Raw genomic sequence first — 19,613 nt, forward strand, 5'->3', positions numbered from 1 at the left:
CAAAACTTCTCTATAGCTATAACATCAGAACCGTTGATCTGATGGGAATATCAAACTGCACCGATTATTTTCCCTAAAATAACAATGCTTAGCGTCAATCGACCCAAAGGATCCGAATGTTGACGTACGTGATTTGGGCACAGCAGCTGGACTCGAACATGTCCATTGAAACCATATCTTAAGGTCCAAAATCATTTAGGCTCATCTTTACCTAGACGTAACTGTTGGGACCGGGTAGAACTCACCCTTAAAAGCTGGGGGACCTTTTACAATATGGGACCTAGGATACTGATGGTCTATACCGAAACTGCTTGTCACCTGATCCCATCCAGAGTGGATCTATTAACGCTCTTAGAGCATGTTTGGCAACCATGAAAATTTTAAGCTTACGAAATAAATCTTTCCTTTTCAGAAGGTTTCATATCCCCTTTTTTGTAGGGCTGCAACTTGGGCCGGGTAAAACGTGACCCGACCCGACCTAAAAAAAATATGGGTCGGGTTTAGAAATCATGGGTCTTGGGTAGAGTCGGGTTTATAAAGAAAAAAAACGCGAAACCCAATCCGTCTCATATTGGTGTGCTGTAACTTTCTTAAATATCTCTTGAATAACATATGAAATTATTTTCGAATATATGGATACAATTGTTTTAATTGAGGTAATCATGTCTGTTATGTGAAATAGAGTTCTTAAATTTATACACTTCGATGATATAAATATAGAGATTTTTTATGTCAGATTTGTGTTTTTTTTTTTTTCTGCAGTCATTAAAATTAGTCACTATCTTACGCTAAAATATGAAAACCCGACCCGACCCGAGAAACTATCTTGGGTAGGGATGGGTTTACGAATCTCCGGTTTTCCAATAAAAAATTAGACTTGATCCGACCTGAGATAAATTAATTCTCAGGTAGCGTAGGGTTTTGGAAAACCCAATAGCCCGACCCGAGTTGCACCCCCTAGTTTTTGGGAAAAAATTATTTCTGGTAAAGGCCTTTTTGCTGAAATATTTTTTTCACCTAAAAATAGACATTAGCAAACTTGAAAACAATTATCCTTGAAAAAAAGTTCAAGAGATTTTTTTTTCTTAGTTGCTATTGCTAAAACATGCTCGTTCTGCCATGTTCCAGGCTGACGTCGTGTTTTTTCGTGTACCTAAATTCATATGATTTTCCCTACTCGATTCAATCTCAACAACGATTCCCTCTCCCTCGCCCTCTCCTTAATCGACAAATGCAAGTCCATTCTACAGCTTCAACAAATCCATTCCCAAATCATCACATCTCCATACCTTCTTCCCAAACACCACGACTTCCTCCTCAGTCGTCTCCTCTTCTTCTTCTCCTCTCATCCCCACCCCACCTCACTCACCTACGCCACCACCATTTTCCACCAAATTCAAAACCCAAACCTCTTCATCTACAACTCCATGATCAGAGCCTACGCTTCCGAAAATGAAAATTCGGGTCTCGCTCTAATTCTCTACAAAAGAATACTCACAGGCGGGCTCCGACCCAACAACCTCACCTTCCCCTTCCTTCTCCAGGGCTGTGCTCGGCGACTCGATCTCCACACGGGCCAAAGCTTACACGCGCATGTATTTAAGCTCGGATTCGATAAGGACCTTTTCGTTCAAAACTCGGCTGTTGGAATGTATACAGCTTGCGGGCGTTTGAACTGCGCTCGCCACCTGTTCGATGAAATGCCTGAACGGGATGTAGTGTCATGGAACTCTATTCTTGTTGGGTATTTACGATGTGGGGATCTTGACTTGGGTTTGGATATGTTCCGAGGGATGAAGGAGAGAAGTGTTGTCAGTTGGAATTCTATTATAACTGGGTTCGTTCAAGGCGGTAGGCCAAAGGAAGCTTTGGGGTTTTTCCATGAAATGCAGCTCTTGGAGGATGACCGTATTAAACCCGACAAGATAACTATTGCTAGTGTCATTTCGGCCTGTGCTTATCTTGGTGCAATTGATCAGGGGAAATGGGTGCATGGTTACTCGAAGAGATGTGGCTTAGAATTTGATGTGGTAATTGGAACTGCTCTAGTGGACATGTATGGAAAATGTGGGTGTGTGGAACAGGCGGAGGAGGTCTTTAATGAGATGCCGAAGAAGGACATCTTGGCATGGACGGCTATGATTACGGCATTTGCCATTCATGGTCTTGGAGAAGAGGCTCTTCATGTTTTGGAAGAGATGGGGATGGAAGGGATGAAGCCCAACCATGTGACATTTGTTGCAATTTTATCTGCCTGCGCACATGCCGGTCTTGTAGAGAAAGGGCGGCGGTGTTTTGATTCGATGAAACAAGTTTACTCCATTGAGCCTCAGGCTCAGCATTATGCTTGTATGGTTGATTTACTTGGTCGAGCTGCGCTCTTTGAAGAGGTAGAAGGGCTAATCAGAAGCATGCCAGTAGAGCCAGATATGTTTGTCTGGGGAGCTTTGCTTGGAAGTTGTAGGATGCATGGAAATATAGAGTTAGCAGAAAGGGTGGCGAAATATTTAATTGAGTTGGAACCTCAAAACCATGCTTTCTATGTCACGCTGTCTGATATTTATGCCAAGGCTCAAAGATTTGATGATGTTAAGCTAGTAAGGGCCATGATGAGGGAGAGAGGGATCGAGAAGACAGTGCCTGGTTGTAGTATGATTGAAATTGATGGGGTTGTTTACGAGTTCTCCGTGCAAGGATCGATTGACGTTTCGATGAAGGAACTAGAGTGGGTGTTGAGTGGAGTTTGTAGCGAGTTGCAGTTATCAGACTTTGTGACCAATGTTGACAAGGTGTTATTGGAGACTGAAAACATGCTAATGAAATAGGGATACCTGCTGTCCATCCACCATTGATTTGATCCTAACAAGTCCATGTCTGGCTTCTCCAGTTTTATCATGACTTCTCTAACAACCTCTCCAGTCCAAAAAACCAAAGGCCATGAACAGATATGATTTCAAGACCTTAACATATATTTTATTGATACCAATTTCCATATTCAAGTTCAAGATGTTTTCGCAAGCAACTTGTATAGTTTGGAATGGATAGATTGTTGTCTTGCCGACCGTTTGTCATCACATCATGTATAAGAGAGCTGCTAAATCCGCCCTTTTTTCCATGGTCGCCCCTGACTCATTGTTTGGGGCGTAACCGATTATCCTTCTCATTTGTATGTATTGATGTGTGCCCCACTGTACAGTAGAATTTGGCTTGCTGTCCCTTTATCCTTCTCACCAGCAGGGCCACGTCGATGGAAATACGAAGAAAAGAGACTTGTGTCAGCGGTGTCATTGTCACTGTCAAAGTACCGTTCCGAGTATTTTCCTTTGGATAGTTGGGAACCTAGGGAGGATGGATGTTGGAATCAATGGGTTCACTATTTTTGCAGGCCTTGCAGCTAGAAGGGTTATCGTTTTTTTTTTTTTTTTTTGAGAATTAACAGTGAATTTTATTAAATTTTTAGTTGGTACAAGATGTCCCAGTACAAAAGTTTGAGGGGGAAACAGCAGCCATAAGCCTATTGAGAGGCCAGAGGATATATACAAATTACATTTGTTTCTGTTAAAAGAACCCCTTCTTTTGCCAAAACGTCCACCGAAGAATTTGCAGTTCTCCTACGATGAACTAATTGTGGACAATACTCCTAACAAGGTTCCGAATCTCATTAAGAATATACTGCAGTCTCCATGGCCCACCACCTTGATTGCCGGCCTAAGCTATCACATTTGACGAATCCCCCTCCACAATTAACGGGCCTAAATTGTGACTGGCATACCACCGGAGGCCAAATAGCAACCCCCTAGCCTCAGCTTCATTCGCATCGCATGTTCCCGCTGATCCGGAGTAGGACATTATCGTTCTACTGGAAGGATCTCGAATCAAACCTCCAAAACTGGCTGGTCCAGGGTTACTTAGTGAGCTTCCGTCAAAATTAAGCTTTAACCACCCCTCTCCCGGAGCCACCCATTCTGGACTGATTGCCACCCGAGGCTTTCTTTCGTTTAAAACCACCTTCCAGTTTCTCAGAGCCACCCCACCCCAGTGGAGTATGGGATTTTACCTTTCGCCTTCGCCCAGGATATGAGTGATAACTTTATTTCCAGCGCTAAGTGCTTCCAATGCCGGATTTTATCAGAGAAAATTCTATTGTTCCGTTCCATCCAGATGTCCCATATAATTGCAAAAGGTAGGGGACTCTATAATGCTTCGCCCAGACAGTCGTAGAATGCCCCTCCCCAATTTAGAATGACTTCACACCCTCATTACCCATTATGGTTGCTGAAGGCATGGTTGTACGAGGCTCGCGAACCACAGACCCTCATTACCCATATGCACACTTCATTTGACATGGCTCGCGAACCACAGAACCAACTCGGGTTTGGCGCCAGAGAATGAGACTTGGATCGGTGCAACTTGTGCACGTTCTCATAGGCATTCAGTTGAAAAGTAACCAAATGGTGTTGCTTGTCCAGCAATATAACCTGGGTAAGTTCTAGCCAATCTGATATGGCGTCCAGGCAGTGTTTGGAGATGATACTACACATGCAAGAAGGTACTGTGGACTCAGAGAGGAGCAGATTTAATCATCATCAACAGGGCAATTTCTTTTGTTCGGGCAAAGAGGGTGTATTTTAGAAGAAAAAGCAGATTAGACATATTCAAGAGAAGGAGGGTTGTTGCAGATTTGGGGGCCTTTGTGAAACCAAATGAGGGAATTATATCTCATGAAAGTAATCACACAGATGAGAGGGGAAAGAGAAGAAACAAGAAGAGGAAGAAAAGTACGGGATTTGGAATACAGCGAGGGTTCTCACGAGGGAGAGATTTGCAGAGAGCTCTCTTCATTTGCTGGAGCTTTCTTAATGTGTTGCCACTTCCTTCCCTGCCTTTTCTTTTGCCTCCAGCAGCACCTCTTCATTTTTTATCTCCTTGGCAGCACCAACTAATCTATGGTCTTTATCTCCACGCAACAAGTGGTCTACGATTCTCCCTCTTCCATTCTTTAAAGTTGCAGAGAGAGAGAGAGAATGCTTTTCTCGTCTTTATCTCTCGGAACCCTTCCTTTTTGTGAACTGCAGCACAGTTTCTGATAAATTTAGAGAATATTTCACTAAACTTCGATGCAATACAATTAGCCCTAATGAGTGATTATATAGAACACTGAAAAGGGTTAAACATAGAAAGAGATAAACATAACAAGCAAGAGATAATTCTAGAAAACCTACCTACTAAGATTAGCCTAATTGCTAATTTATGCTAGCTACCTATTCTAGCTAGGTTACTCCATTCAACCCACTTGCCTACTCTAGCCCCATGATGATCCAATGGTGTGAATTCAACACAATCTGACTATGAGATCCCACATATTCCAACAGTTTCTTCTCCTTCAACAGCCTCTTCCAGTCCTCTGTTTATCTCCATCCTCCCCACCTCCAGACTTGTACCTCGATCTCCTTCATTTACTTGTGCAGATAATCTTTGTGGTTTTCTCTACCCGGAAGCAGCCGAAACCCTCCTTTTTGTTTGATTAATGAGAAAGACTGGTTGTCTTCTATCCCGGAGGTATCCAAAGAGTTTCACCGTCAAGGGACTTCTCCTCTCCCCCTTCTTTGTTTAAAACTACTTTTATAAATAGATGAGTCCATCGTGGGTTGGTTTCACTGACCCAACCAACAAACCCACGATCTTCTTAGTTCTTATCTTCTCTCTCTAACATTAACTACATGTCTTTCTCTCCTCAAAGACCAATCCTTTTTTTAATTCTCCCTTCTCTTTAACCTGATAGGCCAATATGAAGTAGTTTCATTTATCTACTACAGTATAGTGGGAGGAAAAAGAAATTTCTTTTCTTTTTATATGAGATTTTCACGCAAGGAAAAAGAAATTTCTCATTAATATTTACATTTTTTGCCATCCCAACCTTCACCTTTAATGATTTTTCTCCAAAAATGCCATGAATGCCCTTATGGTCTCTCCAAAATGACTCCCCCTAGCTCCCCCTATCCCTGCTAGGGGGAGTCATTTTGGATGCAAGACTGATGCAACACAAATCTTACGGGCTAATTTGTTTCTATTTTCTTGCATATCATTTAGGCTAGATTTATTTCCATTTTCTTTCATGCCAATTAGAATAGGTTTATTTCTATTTCCATGCATGACCAAATAAGGAATTTGCACATTCCATGCATGGCTAAATAAGGTCATTTAGGATTGAGTTTACTTTTTATATTTGTGTTGCCTTGAATAAGAAGGTGGCAATTTTAGATGTTTTTTATGATATTCCATTTTTAGAATTCTCCCTAATCTATAGAAGGAGGTGGATGAGACATGTAATGAGACTTTTGATTATTGAATGAAATTTGCCTTTGGTTTTTGAGTTCTTTTGAGAACTTTTGGTTGCTTGGATTAGCACCTGCAGGAGTATTTTCTAGTTTCGCTCTGAAAAACTCGACTTCGACGGGATCGAAGTAAATCATATCCCCTTCAACGGTGATCGAAGCAATATATTCCCTACGATGGTGTTCAAAGGGATCTTTTTTCATTTATTTTATCAATCTTGCATCCGCTGCTGCGCTACGGAGAGTGTCCAGATTTTTGGACTGCATCAATGCACAATCAATAAATAAATAAAAAAATTCAATGCATCAAACTAATTAAAAGAAATTACCAGTGTTTAAAAATGCAATTTTGACGAGGAACACTGTCAAGAAAAATCCGTGTCGACTCGGCGCGGACGCAGCCAAGAACATGGTTAACACGGTTGACATGGTCTTAAATTGGGAGAGTAAAAAGAGTTTATTGAGTCTATAGGGCAAAATGCAGAATGCGGATGTGGTGCAACGCGGAATGCGGCCGAGGTAAAAAGGAGTCGACTCGGGCAAGTTCCTTGTTGAGTCAAGGAGTTTTTAAACACTGGAAATTACTGCAACTAGATTGAGTGAAAAAGATGACTGTTCAAGGGAACAAAAGGTGAATTTCCTTCAAGTGAAGTCTTTCAAAGAAAACTAGTAGGTGGTGTTCGAATTGAAATCTCAACTAACAGCACTAGTTCTTCCCTATAGCCTCACATTATATATATATATATATATATATATATATATATATATATATATATATATATATATATATATATATAGAGAGAGAGAGAGAGAGAGAGAACGGTTCCTACAAATTCGAACTTTGGAGACAAAAAATGAACTAATTTGTGAAGGTTTAAAGACATCCATTTTACCTCCACAAATCGTAGGGTTGGGATGATCCTATGGATCTGATTTTTTGTAGACACCCTATCTATATGAGGGCCTTTAAAATGGATGGCTTGGATCACCCAAACAATGTAGGCCCCCACTGTATTTTAAGCTAGTGTGTAGATAACTTATCTACACATATGTGTAGGAACCGTTTTCTCTCTCTCTCTCTCTCTCTCTCTATATATATATATATATATATATATATATATATATATATATATATATATGAGAAAACGGTTCCTACACATATGTGTAAAGAGTTCTCTACACACTAGCTTAAAATACAGTAGGGGCCACATTATTTGGGTGATCCAAACCATTCATTTTTAAGGCCCTCACATAGATAGGGTGTCCATAAAAAATCAGATCCATAGGATCATCCTAACCATTCAAACTGTGGAGGCAAAAAATGGACTAATTTGTGAAGGTTTAAAGACATCCATTTTACCTCCACAAATCCTAGGGTTAGGATGATCCTATGGATCTGATTTTTTGTAGACACCTTATCTATGTGAGGGCCTTTAAAATGGATGGCTTGGATCACCCAAACAATGTGGGCCCCAACTGTATTTTAAGCTAGTGTGTAGAGAACTCTCTACACATATGTGTAGGAACCGTTCTCTCTCATATATATATATATATATATATATATATATATATATATATATATATATATATATATATATGAGAAAACTGTTGGTGCGCTTAAGCGCTCAATCACATGGGGGGCCACTTTGTTATGGTGATCCAAAGCATTCATTTGAAAGGCCTTATCATAGATAGGGTATGTACCAAAAATCAGCTCCATAGGATCATCCTAACCCCTCCATTTGTGGAGGACAAAATGGACAGGCAGTGTTTGTCCACAAATCTGCCCATTTTTGTCCTCCACAAATGGAGGGGTTAGGATGATCCTATGGAGCTGATTTTTGGTATACACCCTATCTATAATTAGGCCTTGCAAATGAATGGTTTGGATCACCTATGGAGCTGTGGGACCCATGTGATTGGGGAGCTTAAGCGCACCATAAGTTTGGTGTGCTTAAGCTCACCAACAGTTTCCTCATATATATATATATATATATATATATATATATATATATATATATATATATATATATATATATATATATATATATATATAAGGTAAAAAGGAGTCGACTCGGGCAAGTTCCTTGTCGAGTCAAGGAGTTTTTAAACACTGGAAATTACTGCAACTAGATTGAGTGAAAAAGATGACTGTTCAAGGGAACAAAAGGTGAATTTCCTTCAAGTGAAGTATTTCAAAGAAGACTAGTAGGTGGTGTTCGAATTGAAATCTCAACTAACAGATCTAGTTCTTCCATATAGCCTCACATTTATATATATATATATATAAGAAAACGGTTCCTACACATGTGTAGATAAGTTATCTACACACTAGCTTAAAATACAGTGGGGGCCACATTATTTGGGTGATCCAAACCATTCATTTTTAAGGCCCTCACATAGATAGGGTGTCCACAAAAAATCAGATACATAGGATCATCCTAACCATTCGAACTGTAGAGGCAAAAAATGGACTAATTTGTGAAGGTTTAAAGACATCCATTTTACCTCCACAAATCGTAGGGTTGGGATGATCCTATGGATCTGATTTTTTGTAGACACCCTATCTATGTGAGGGCCTTTAAAATGGATGGCTTGGATCACCTAAACAATGTGGGCCCCACTGTGTTTTAAGCTAGTGTGTAGAGAACTCTCTACACATATGTGTAGGAACCGTTTTCTCTCTCTCTCTCTCTCTCTCTCTCTCTATATATATATATATATATATATATATATATATATATATATATATATATATATATATAATATCGGGGAATCTTTATCCATTTCCTTGGAAATATCTTGGACAGGATTTCACAATCTCATCTTATAAATAAGAGGAGAAATGTGAGAGCATTGTGCGGGGATAAAATTAAAGATGCAGAAGGCATGGTTGTACGAGGAATATGGTCCCAAGGAAGTCCTTCAGCTGGGTGTCATTCCTCTTCCTACTCTCCAACATAACCAACTCCTCGTCCAAGTACGGGCAGCTGCTTTGAATCCAATTGATTTTAAGCGGCGCCAACGTCCTATCTTTCCAACTGAATTTCCCGTGAGTCATAACCACTAATTCTATCCATGCCAGCTCTTCCTCTTTTTCCAAGAGGTGATCTAACCACGTTGAAACAAAATTAGTCGAAGAAAATCCCATTCACTTTTTGGTGCCCGACATCACCCATGACCCCTTTTCATCTTAAACTCGGCCTTTTCCATACACTGAATATCTGATTTTAGTGCAACAGAGCTTATACCTCTTTTGAAAATTGGACATGATCGCATGGTCGGAGTTTCCACTCACTGCAACAACCATGTCATGACCCGTCAAGATAGCACTGTCTCAACATGGTCAGTGTAAGGGTTGTCGGTGGACCCGGGGGATTTGACGGAACTAGGGAATCTGATCCGATTAAACATAGATCTAAAAACTAATTTCAAGTGTTCTTATTCGAACCATCATGTGATCTTCAACCAGTTATGTGCTTCAGTATAATTACCTGGAATAAGCACTATAGTCAGACGGATTCTTTATGGATTAATAGTTCAGGTCCTTCAGGATCCAACTAGGATCCTAAAATTATAGATCCATTTTTTTTTTGAAATGGCAATAATTATATAACATAGCAAATTAAAAATTATAGATCAATATTTAGGATATGTGGTCTTGCTTAAAAATTTGATCAGGATCCAATGAATTATATAAATGCCCAACCATGTTTTGTATTATGCTTTAGCATAGATTATAATGCTATTTTAGTAAATTTTAACGTTAGGTATTTCAGTATTTTTTTTGGTAGGTTAGCTGGGATCGAACCTCAGACCTCAAGGTGGAAGGCCAAAGCCTTTACCTTTGAGGTAGAGGCTCAATCCCCCCCTTTTTTTTTCTTTTGAAAAATGGAGGCTCAATCCCTTTTAATAACAAATATGTAAATATTTTCTCATTCCACTGGGCAGTAACATAAATTGTGTAATTATTTAACGGTGGCAAAATGGATTTTTGTTAAATTGTCTAATTTTTAATTTGCTTGAGTGCAGGTAGTTCCTGGTTGTGATATGGCCGGAATTGTTGTAGGCAAAGGTGGGGGAGTATCGAAATTCGAAATCGGAGACGAAGTTTACTGCAACATCCAAGACTTCAACGGGAAGCTGAAGCAACTGGGGACACTGGCTGAGTATGTTGCTGTGGAGGAGAGCTTGGTGGCTTTGAAGCCTACTAACCTGTCGTTTGAGGAAGCCACTAGCTTGCCACTGGCAGTTCAAACTGCCATTGAAGGCTTTGAAACTGGAAATTTCAAAGAAAGGCAAAGCATTTTTATTGTGGGGGGAGCAGGTGGCGTCGGAACCTTAGTCGTCCAACTTGCTAAGCATTTCTATGGAGCTTCTGAGGTGGTTGCAACAACTAGCACTCCCAAGGTGGATTTTGTCAAGAGCTTGGGAGCAGATACTGTCATTGATTACACAAAGCAAAAATATGAAGAAGTCCCTGAAAAATTCGATTTCCTCTATGACACCATCGGTATATCTTACTATACTTCATATGATCTCTATAATAATCTTAGGAGAAAACCTTTTATCACTTAGAATCTTTATATTCTTCTAACTATTGTTCTAAAACTCATCAACAACTTGTTGAGCATGTGAAAGTAAAAATACACCTCCAACGACCTTACTTGAACAGGATCTGTTCTATAGGCTCGTACTTCTGTATCCTTAAGTTTATCTTTTTAATGATATCTGGTAGGAGTCTTGCCTAACCCCAGCTTACCCAACAAATAAATAAATAAATACACCTCCACATGCACTACTTATGCATTGTAATCTAATAAATTCTGGTACAACTCTTATGCTTCTATGCATAAAATGGAAAATTACCTCAAGTTTTTATCGACAAGTCTGAGTTGACTCGACTCAACTCAGGTTTCGAGTTTTTGAACCCTACTTCTAATTCTAACTTTTGTTTTGGTTGGTGTTTGATTCCTTTCTAATTAATCTTCAGGGGATTGCAAAAACTCATTTGTGGTAGCAAAAGACGAAGCCCCAATCATCGACATAACGTGGCCTCCATCACATTCAAGAGCAGTTTATTCGAGTTTGACAGTTTGTGGGGAGAATTTAGAGAAGCTTAGACCATACATAGAGAGTGGGAAGCTAAAGGCTGTGATCGACCCAAACAGTCCTTATCCTTTTACTGACGTGATTGAGGCTTTCAGGTATTTGGAAACTGGGCGAGCGAGAGGGAAAGTTGTAATCTCTCCATTTCCTTCTTCGATTCTTCCTTCTTATGTCCCGTGCGAGGACAACATACCACCTGAAATAGTCGTTGCTCAGAAGACTAGCGTTTACTGATTCCTATAAAAGTGAACGCCGAACTTATTCGAGGCAGAATTGCCATTTCCTCATTGTGTAGATACTTATCAATTATGACCCTGAACTTACAACTATGCTTTGGTTGAGGTGGGGTCGAAGTTTAAAAGTTTGACTTGAAGGGCTTGCGATCATGTATTTGGATGTAGATAATGTCGTTACCTATATATGTGTTGCTTTCGAATATGAGTCAGCAAATAAATCAAGCATTGGGATGTAAGGGTGGCCTATTCTTTTTTTTTTGAAATAACGATTTGTATTGATTTGTATTAAATGACAAGGGAGCACAAGAGAAGGGACAACCCAGAGAACAAAAACAAGAAAGAAGAAACAGGGAAGAAGAAGAAAAGATACAGCAAAAATAACAAAATTATATTACGGGGGAAGATGATCGAACCAGAGAATACTCTCCCTCCCAACTCCCTGCTTGGCTAACACATCCACCTTTTCGTTTGCCGACCTCCAAACGTGATTAAAGACAATAGCCGAACCCGCAACAAAATCCTCAATTTCATCAAATAATGCCAAAAATCTCCAAGGAGGAGCTACACCGCCCTTCAACCACCGAATGACATTCAATAAATCTCCTTCAACAATAATATGGTCCAAGACTTCCCTACTCAACTTCTTGATCCCAAAATAGGTCGCTTTGACTTCCGCCTCAGAAGAATTACACACACCAATAGGACCAGAAAAAGCCCAAAGAATCTCACCAAACTCATCACGACAAAGACCCCCTACCTCCGCTGGACCCGGGTTTCCAAAACAAGCACCATCAAAGTTGATTTTCAACATTCCTAGCATCGGAGGCTCCCATCTTTGGACTATGTTAATTTTTCTCTCACTACTAGAGCACACTTCCCTCCAATGTTCCCAAAGATCAAAGGCCGATACAAAAAGAAAGGATGGAAGACATCTAACCCACGATATGACCAATGCTATAATCCGCATGTACGAATAATAAGGTGATTTGGCCAAACCCTCAAACACACCCTAGAGTTTCTTTCCTTTCAAACCACCCACCATGTAGCTAGCAAACACACATTCCACAATAATTTTCCTCTCTTTTTCCATGGCACAAACCCCCAAATACTCAAAAGATTCTGAATAGTTCTTGGGAAGACCCAAGTGATTCCAAACCTCAGAAAGATACATCTCCATATGATCCTGGTGAAAGAACAGTGCATGAACAAATGATCCACAGATTCCTCATCATCAAGACAAAGAGGGCAGTGATCAATTAGCAACATCCCATGGCTTCTCAAGAAGTTAATGGTTTGTATCATTTGACGACAAACGGCCCAACCGAAGATACTAACCCGAGGTGGGCAATGAAAATTCCATACCTTTGCTGAAAATGCAGGAACAGAATGAGGCATCAAACCATTATAAAAAGATTTGACAGAGAAAATGCCGGATGATTCCATTGTCCATATTCTTTTGTCTTCACCCCCACGTTTTACATAGCACTTATTAAGGAGCCGCCGCCATCGAGATTCGTCCTCACTTTCCCACTCAAAAGGGATTCTTCTAAAGGCAGGACACCATATCAACTTACCACCACTACGATCAAAACATTCACAAACTAAGGCTTCTTTGTTAACAGCCACCCGATACAGCCTAGGGAACAAGATCCTTAACTGCTCCTCTTCACACCACACATCACTCCAAAACTTAATTCTATCACCAGCATAGACCATGAACCTCACATTTAGATTAAAGGAGCAAGCTAGTTTCAAGATATCTCTCCACGCAGTCAACCCCTTTTTCTTATATTCGTCCTTTGATTCCCACCCACCCAGAATACAACCATACTTACTACAAATCACCTTAGCCCATAAATTAGACTGCTCTTCCCCAAATCTCCACAACCATTTCCCCAATAAGGCATGGTTAAACTCCCTAAGCCTCCTAATGCCCAAATCTCCAAACTTTATAGGCACACATACATCCCTCTAGTTTACCAAAGACATGCCTTTCTTCTCCTCATTCCCACCCCACAAAAATATACGCTGGATCTTTTCAATACGCAAAGCAACACTAACCAAACACATGAAAAGAGACATAAAATATACAGGCAAATTGGCCAATACTGTCTTAATCAATACCAACCTACCTCCCCTAGACACAATATTTCTCTTCCAAGTATCCAACCTTCTCCAATCTTCTCAATTATCGGTTTCCAAACAGTTTTATCAGGTTTACTAACTCCCAAAGGTAAACCAAGATAAGAAGCGGGAAGGTAATCAAGATCACACCCTGAAATTTCGGCCATCTCTAAAGCCTCAGCCGAGGGAATATTTAGGGCATACATTTTAGACTTGTGAAAAATTGATCTTTGACCGGAGATAAGTTCTTAACATCTTAAAGTAGCTTTCAAATTGAGCACTTGATCCTTATTAGGTTCACAAAATAAAAGGGTGTCGTCCGCAAATTGTAAGTGAGATACCTCTACATTATCACCCCTTATTTTAAAACCCTTAAACATCTCCAAGCTACTACCTTTAGCCAGCAATCTACTAAGAATTTCCGCCATAATAACAAACAAGAAAAGGGATAACGGATCCCCTTGCCTAAGACCTCGGGAGGATTTGAAAATACCTTTGGGAGACCCATTGACCAGAACCGAGAACCACCCCGAGGATAAGCACACCCTAATCCATTGGCGCCATCTTCCCCCCAAACCCCATTCTATCGAGTAACATATCTAAACACTCCCACTCCACCCTATCATATGCTTTTTCCGTGTCCAATTTACACAAGATCCCTTTCAACCCAAGCCTGCGATAATAATCAATAGCCTCATTCGCAATGAGGGAACAATCCAAAATTTGTCTTTTGGCCACAAAGGCACATTGACTATCAGAGATAATCATAGGGAGCATACTTTTAAGGCGCTCCGCTAACACCTTAGCTAAGATCTTATACAAACATCCCACAAGACTAATAGGTCGAAAATCAGAAACCTTGGAAGCCCCCACAACGTTTGGAACAGAGTAATAAAAGTAACCCAAGTACGCTTGTCCAACACCATGCCCTGATGGAATTTCCTAAAGAAACCTACATATGGCCAACATGCTTGGAAGAATGCCAAACAAAAACCATCCGGCTCAGGAGCCTTATCTCTACCCAAGGAGAAAACCCCTCTCTCAATTTCCTCCTCCTCAAAAGGCTTCTCCAAAACTCTGCGTTGATCCTCGTCTAGGCGCTTAAAATCCTACTCCTCCGGAGTCGGTCTTAAAGAACCATCAGACGAGTACAATTTCTTATAAAATTTCAAGATCACCCCAGTGATCTCATCCTTATCTGTGATCTTTTCACCCTCAGCCTCCAAGAACTCAATCCTATTACCTCTCCCCCTAACACTAGCCATGGCATGAAAATATGCCGTGTTCTTATCCCCCTCCTTTAGCCATTTAACTCTCAACTTTTGTTTCCAGGATATTTCCTCATGCAGTAGTATACCATTGTGCTCTTCCTTAATTCTACCCAACTCCTCTCTCAAGTTGATGTTGCCATTCCCCTCACCCTCAAGAACATTTATTTCCCCTATCCTATTCTCCAACCATCTCATACGATTTTGATCTAAGGCACTTTTCTCTTCTACCCATTCCCTCAACTTTTTCTTCACAAATCTGAGCTTACGACCTATTACCACATCTAAAGGCCTCTCCGATTTAAGAAAACTCCACCATTCCCTCAACATTTCCTCCATACTAGGAGCTTGCAACCATGCAATCTCATATCTAAACGGAGGAGGACCCCAAGATTCAAACAACGGAGGTGGCATATTCTATGATTCCATGGTATATGTATTCAAAATCAATGGGAAAAATTTTCATTGAATAGAAAGTTTGGAATGACTCCTAAGTTTTACTTTCGTCATCTTATTTGTAGCCTATCGAAGGACACATTTTCTTCTTTATTTTATCTATTTTGCCTTTTATGCAACGGGCAGTTCCGAATTTTCAACTGCATCATTTTGCCTAAAAGCCCAGGTAAATCAATTAAATTAAAAAGAGATTCCCTTGCAAGAATGTATAACATCTTGATGGACACCAACAGCCAAAGCCATACATGTGGCACATGTTTAGGCAAGGGGGACCATTGATCTAATGGGCCATCATAGGATGAACTAGTGGGCCAACTAGATTCATGTAGGTGGGTTAATGCCATATAAAACCACAGCAAATGTTCAAAAAGTATTATTTCTTAATAAAATCAATGACTAATTGTTTTAAAAGTTGCATACGTGGATAGTGATTAGAGTGTTGATATGTTGAGCAATCATTGAGATGGCTGATCGACTAGCGAAAGGCTGTGTCCTGTTAAAATCAATGGTTGTTAATGTTGCACAAGTATAGAGCGTGCCTTATTGTAAGGCGTCCTGTTGGAATCAACGGTTGTTAATGTTGCACGAGTATAGAATGTGCCTTATTGTAAGCTTTTTACTGGTTAATACGTTCGAATGATGTTAGCCGTTCTGGCCTTGTAATTACAGTGGGTGGGAACGACTTGTCCCCTTCCCTGTTTCATATAATAAAAGTCATCTTTAAAAAAAAAAATATGTTGAGCAATCACTAGAGCCCTATTTAAGTAGGGGCGTAACTTGGGTCAGGTACAATTGAGGTTTGCTAAAAAATGAAATGGAATCAACCCAAACCCGAACCGATTTCAAAGTAAAAGCTCAACCCGAATTTCAAAAAATCAACCCGGGGTGCACCCCAATACTTAAGGGTTGAATTATCAACAAATGTCCCCCTCACTACAGTCCCCACCGCCAACTGAGCGTGACTGACTGTAGACGGAGTCTCTCGGCCCACACAATATTGCGGTGGAGTAGACTCCAACAGGTGAAAGATGGTCCACCGGTGGCAGAAAAATCTAACCATTGTATGTGTATGTTTTGGATCCATTCCCTGACGGGTGGACCACATTTTGCCATAGTGGTTGCCTCTCGCAGAAAACTACCGGAATGAATGTGTGGGCCTCTTTTTTTCTCTTATTATACATGGGTCCCTATCAACTGTCCCCGTACCCGAATGAATGTGTGGGCCTCTTTTTTTCTCTTATTATACATGGGTCCCTATCAACCGTCCCCGTTTGCATCGATCCATTGCCTCCATCGAAATCGGTTTAAGCACTTTGAGTGATTTCCGAGGCATTTTCTTCTTGTTTTAAGCAAAAACTAGCCTCCATCTGCCCATCATCCATACCTTGCATCACTAAACAAAACTTAAAGCAAGAGAAATGAGAAAACAATAAGCTAAGTCCAATGTGCACTCCATTGAACTAAACTAAACTCAACTAAGCCTTTGTCCCAAACTAGTTGGAGTCGGCTAATGAATCCTTTAGAAAATTTTCATGAAGAAGGTGCACTCCATTGAACTTAGCTTATTGTTTTATAGCCTAAGCTGTCTTTTAGTTTTAGGGGGAAAATAGCTTCGGTATCAATTCATAGTCACAAAAAATGTTCATCAGGACTTTACTGGCAATATGTGGAAACTGATATTTCCACTTCCTTATCTAGCATTTCCACCCCCTATTGTTTTCTCTTTTTTTTTTTTTTTCTCAAGTGGTAGTATTTGGAAAAGACAACCGAAAGGGGATTGAAATGCCCTTACTTGTTGTAGAATGCAAACAAAAAGGGGTGAATATGAAAATAAGAGAAATTATATGGTGGCCGACCGTGTGGTAACAAGGGCAGAGAGAGAGAACCTGCGACCCTTCATTTTTTATCCAAGGAAAAGTACAAAAAAGTGGGCTTCGGTTGGATAAAAAATCGGGGCCGGGGGGGGGGGGGGTGTTGTTCTCTCTTTTACCAATAGTTAATAGTAAAAAAAAGATGAGGAATGCTAGCTGCAAAGTAGGGCTGCAACTCGAGCCGGGTTTTACCCGACCCGCATCGACCCAACCCGAAAATAGCCTGGGTCGGGTTCAAGTTTCATGCGTTTCAGGTCGAGCCGGGTTCAGCATTCAAAAGCCCGCATGAATCTCGGGTCGAGCCGGGTTTGAAGGGGCCCGACCCGACCCGACCCCGAGTTACATAAGTTATAGTATGTACATTTTTTTCTATTGTTAGTTAAAAGTTAAAGGGATAATTACATTTACACCCCCTCTAGTTTCTGACACATCCACTTCCACCCCTATAGTTTAAAACGTGACAAATACACCCTTGTAGTTTCAATTTGTTTAAGGTAGGCCCCCTCAGCTGAAGGTTCGTCCATAGATTGAAGGGTTAGGATGATCCGATGGAGTTGATTTTTTGGGCACACCCTATTTATGTCAGGACCCATCAAATGAACGCTTTGGATCATCCAAACAATGTGGGCCCACATTATTTGGATGATTTTTTGGTAGTGTTTGGATTCGGGTAGGGGCCCACATTATTTGGATGATCCAAAGCGTTCATTTGATGGGTCCTGACATAGATATGGTGTGCCCAAAAAATCAGCTCCATCGGATCATCCTAACCCTTCAATCTATGGACGAACCTTCAGCTAAGGGGGCAAACCTTAAACAAATTGAAACTACAGGGGTGTATTTGTCACGTTTTAAACTATAGGGGTGGAAGTGGATGTGTCAGAAACTAGAGGGGGTGTAAATGTAATTATCCCAAAGTTAAAAGTGAAAACCCACGCACCCACTGTTGTTACTGTATGTGAGTGTAATTTCTGCTTCTATGAGTTGAGTTGATTCAAGTGTTTGATTCAGCATTGTTTGATTGTAATTACAACATTGTTTGATTACAACATTGTTTGATTCAAGTGTGATGTGAGTGTAATTACATCATTGTTTGATTCAAGTGTAATGTGAGTGTAATTTCTGCTTCTATGAGTTGAGTTGCCTTGCCAAACAAGAATTTTCCTTAAAAATTTGCGTCAACGTGAAAAAACCCGACCCGACCCGAACCGACCCGAGATTTATCATGGGTAGGGCGGGTTTGGGAATCGTGGGTTTTCCGAAAAAAAACCCGACCCGACCCGAGATATTTCTCGGGTAGGGTTGGGCTCTCCAAAACCCGACCCGCCCGACCTGAGTTGCAGCCCTACTGCAAAGATAGAGTCTGCAAAGCAAACACACTTACAAACGGAAACATTTAGGTGTTTAGAACTTCAATGTGGAAGTATATAGGAAAGATAAAGGCATGTATTCATGTTCAAGGTGCATCCGGAGTCCTTGCGCCTGCAGCAAGCACTTCTCTAAGGCCCTGATTTCTTTTAGATTTTGAGAACCAATTGAGTCCATAACTGATTATTGGAATCAAGATTATGTATAGTTTTGAGTCCAACAATCAGTTTTGGACTCCCAATCAGTTCTAACCGATTGTGATTTGTGAGTCACTGATTATTTTTACCCAATTTAAACATAATTATTTGTTAATAATTTTGTTTTATTTATTTAATGAGTTCATTTTTTACAAAAAGTAACGTGTATATATACATGTGTGTGGAAATGATATCAGCACAACCATATTTAATAATTGCACAAACACAGCTTGTCTTCTCTTTTTTAATTTGTTTTTCAGAGTTTTGGAGTAGTAATAACCTTTGACAGCTCTTTAAATAATAAAAGATAAGACGTGTTAGTGCAAATATAAAAAATCAGCTGAAAGGGTGCCCCCATTTGCTGCACTACCGAAGTGCATTTAATAGTCTTCCCTTCTAAAATCACTTACTAATTCGTTCTCTTGATCAAGGTAAACAGAGACGTTTTCTCACGGCTGTGAGGTGCATGAGTGCACACTCCTGGAGCTGAGTCGTTAGAGTTGTTATGTCTTGTAGGCATATGCTAGAGATTCCATCTTCACAGTCAATTCTTCATACGTGGGCCGGGGTGAGACTTGTTCCACGGACAATGGGTTTTGATCTGTGCCTTGCCTCAACCAATAATTCGTTTCTTCTTTATCTTTTTATT

At 40.3% G+C, this 19,613-nt stretch overlaps 1 protein-coding gene and 1 pseudogene across 3 annotated transcripts; both read left to right on the forward strand.

Annotated features, from left to right (window-relative positions):
* Positions 1-1,057: 1,057 nt before the first annotated feature.
* On the forward strand, positions 1,058-4,962 carry LOC143877441 (pentatricopeptide repeat-containing protein At5g66520 pseudogene; annotated as a pseudogene).
* A 4,207-nt stretch (positions 4,963-9,169) lies between these two features.
* Positions 9,170-11,916, forward strand: LOC143877442 (2-methylene-furan-3-one reductase-like). 3 transcript variants are annotated; one of them, XM_077379483.1, is made up of 3 exons: positions 9,170-9,387; positions 10,368-10,848; positions 11,329-11,916. In XM_077379483.1, the coding sequence occupies exons 1-3, from the start codon at positions 9,214-9,216 to the stop codon at positions 11,676-11,678; spliced, it is 1,005 nt and encodes a 334-aa protein (XP_077235598.1). In that variant the 5' UTR covers positions 9,170-9,213; the 3' UTR covers positions 11,679-11,916. The 3 variants fall into 3 exon arrangements, with proteins under 3 accessions (XP_077235598.1, XP_077235599.1, XP_077235600.1); XM_077379484.1 differs by having other exon boundaries at positions 9,244-9,680; XM_077379485.1 differs by lacking the exon at positions 9,170-9,387 and adding an exon at positions 9,692-9,806.
* Positions 11,917-19,613: the final 7,697 nt, after the last annotated feature.

The sequence above is a fragment of the Tasmannia lanceolata genome, unplaced genomic scaffold (assembly GCF_043159265.1).
Source record: "Tasmannia lanceolata isolate RefF3 unplaced genomic scaffold, GAP_Taslan_0.1 ptg000005l, whole genome shotgun sequence".
Classification (NCBI taxonomy): Eukaryota; Viridiplantae; Streptophyta; class Magnoliopsida; order Canellales; family Winteraceae; genus Tasmannia; species Tasmannia lanceolata.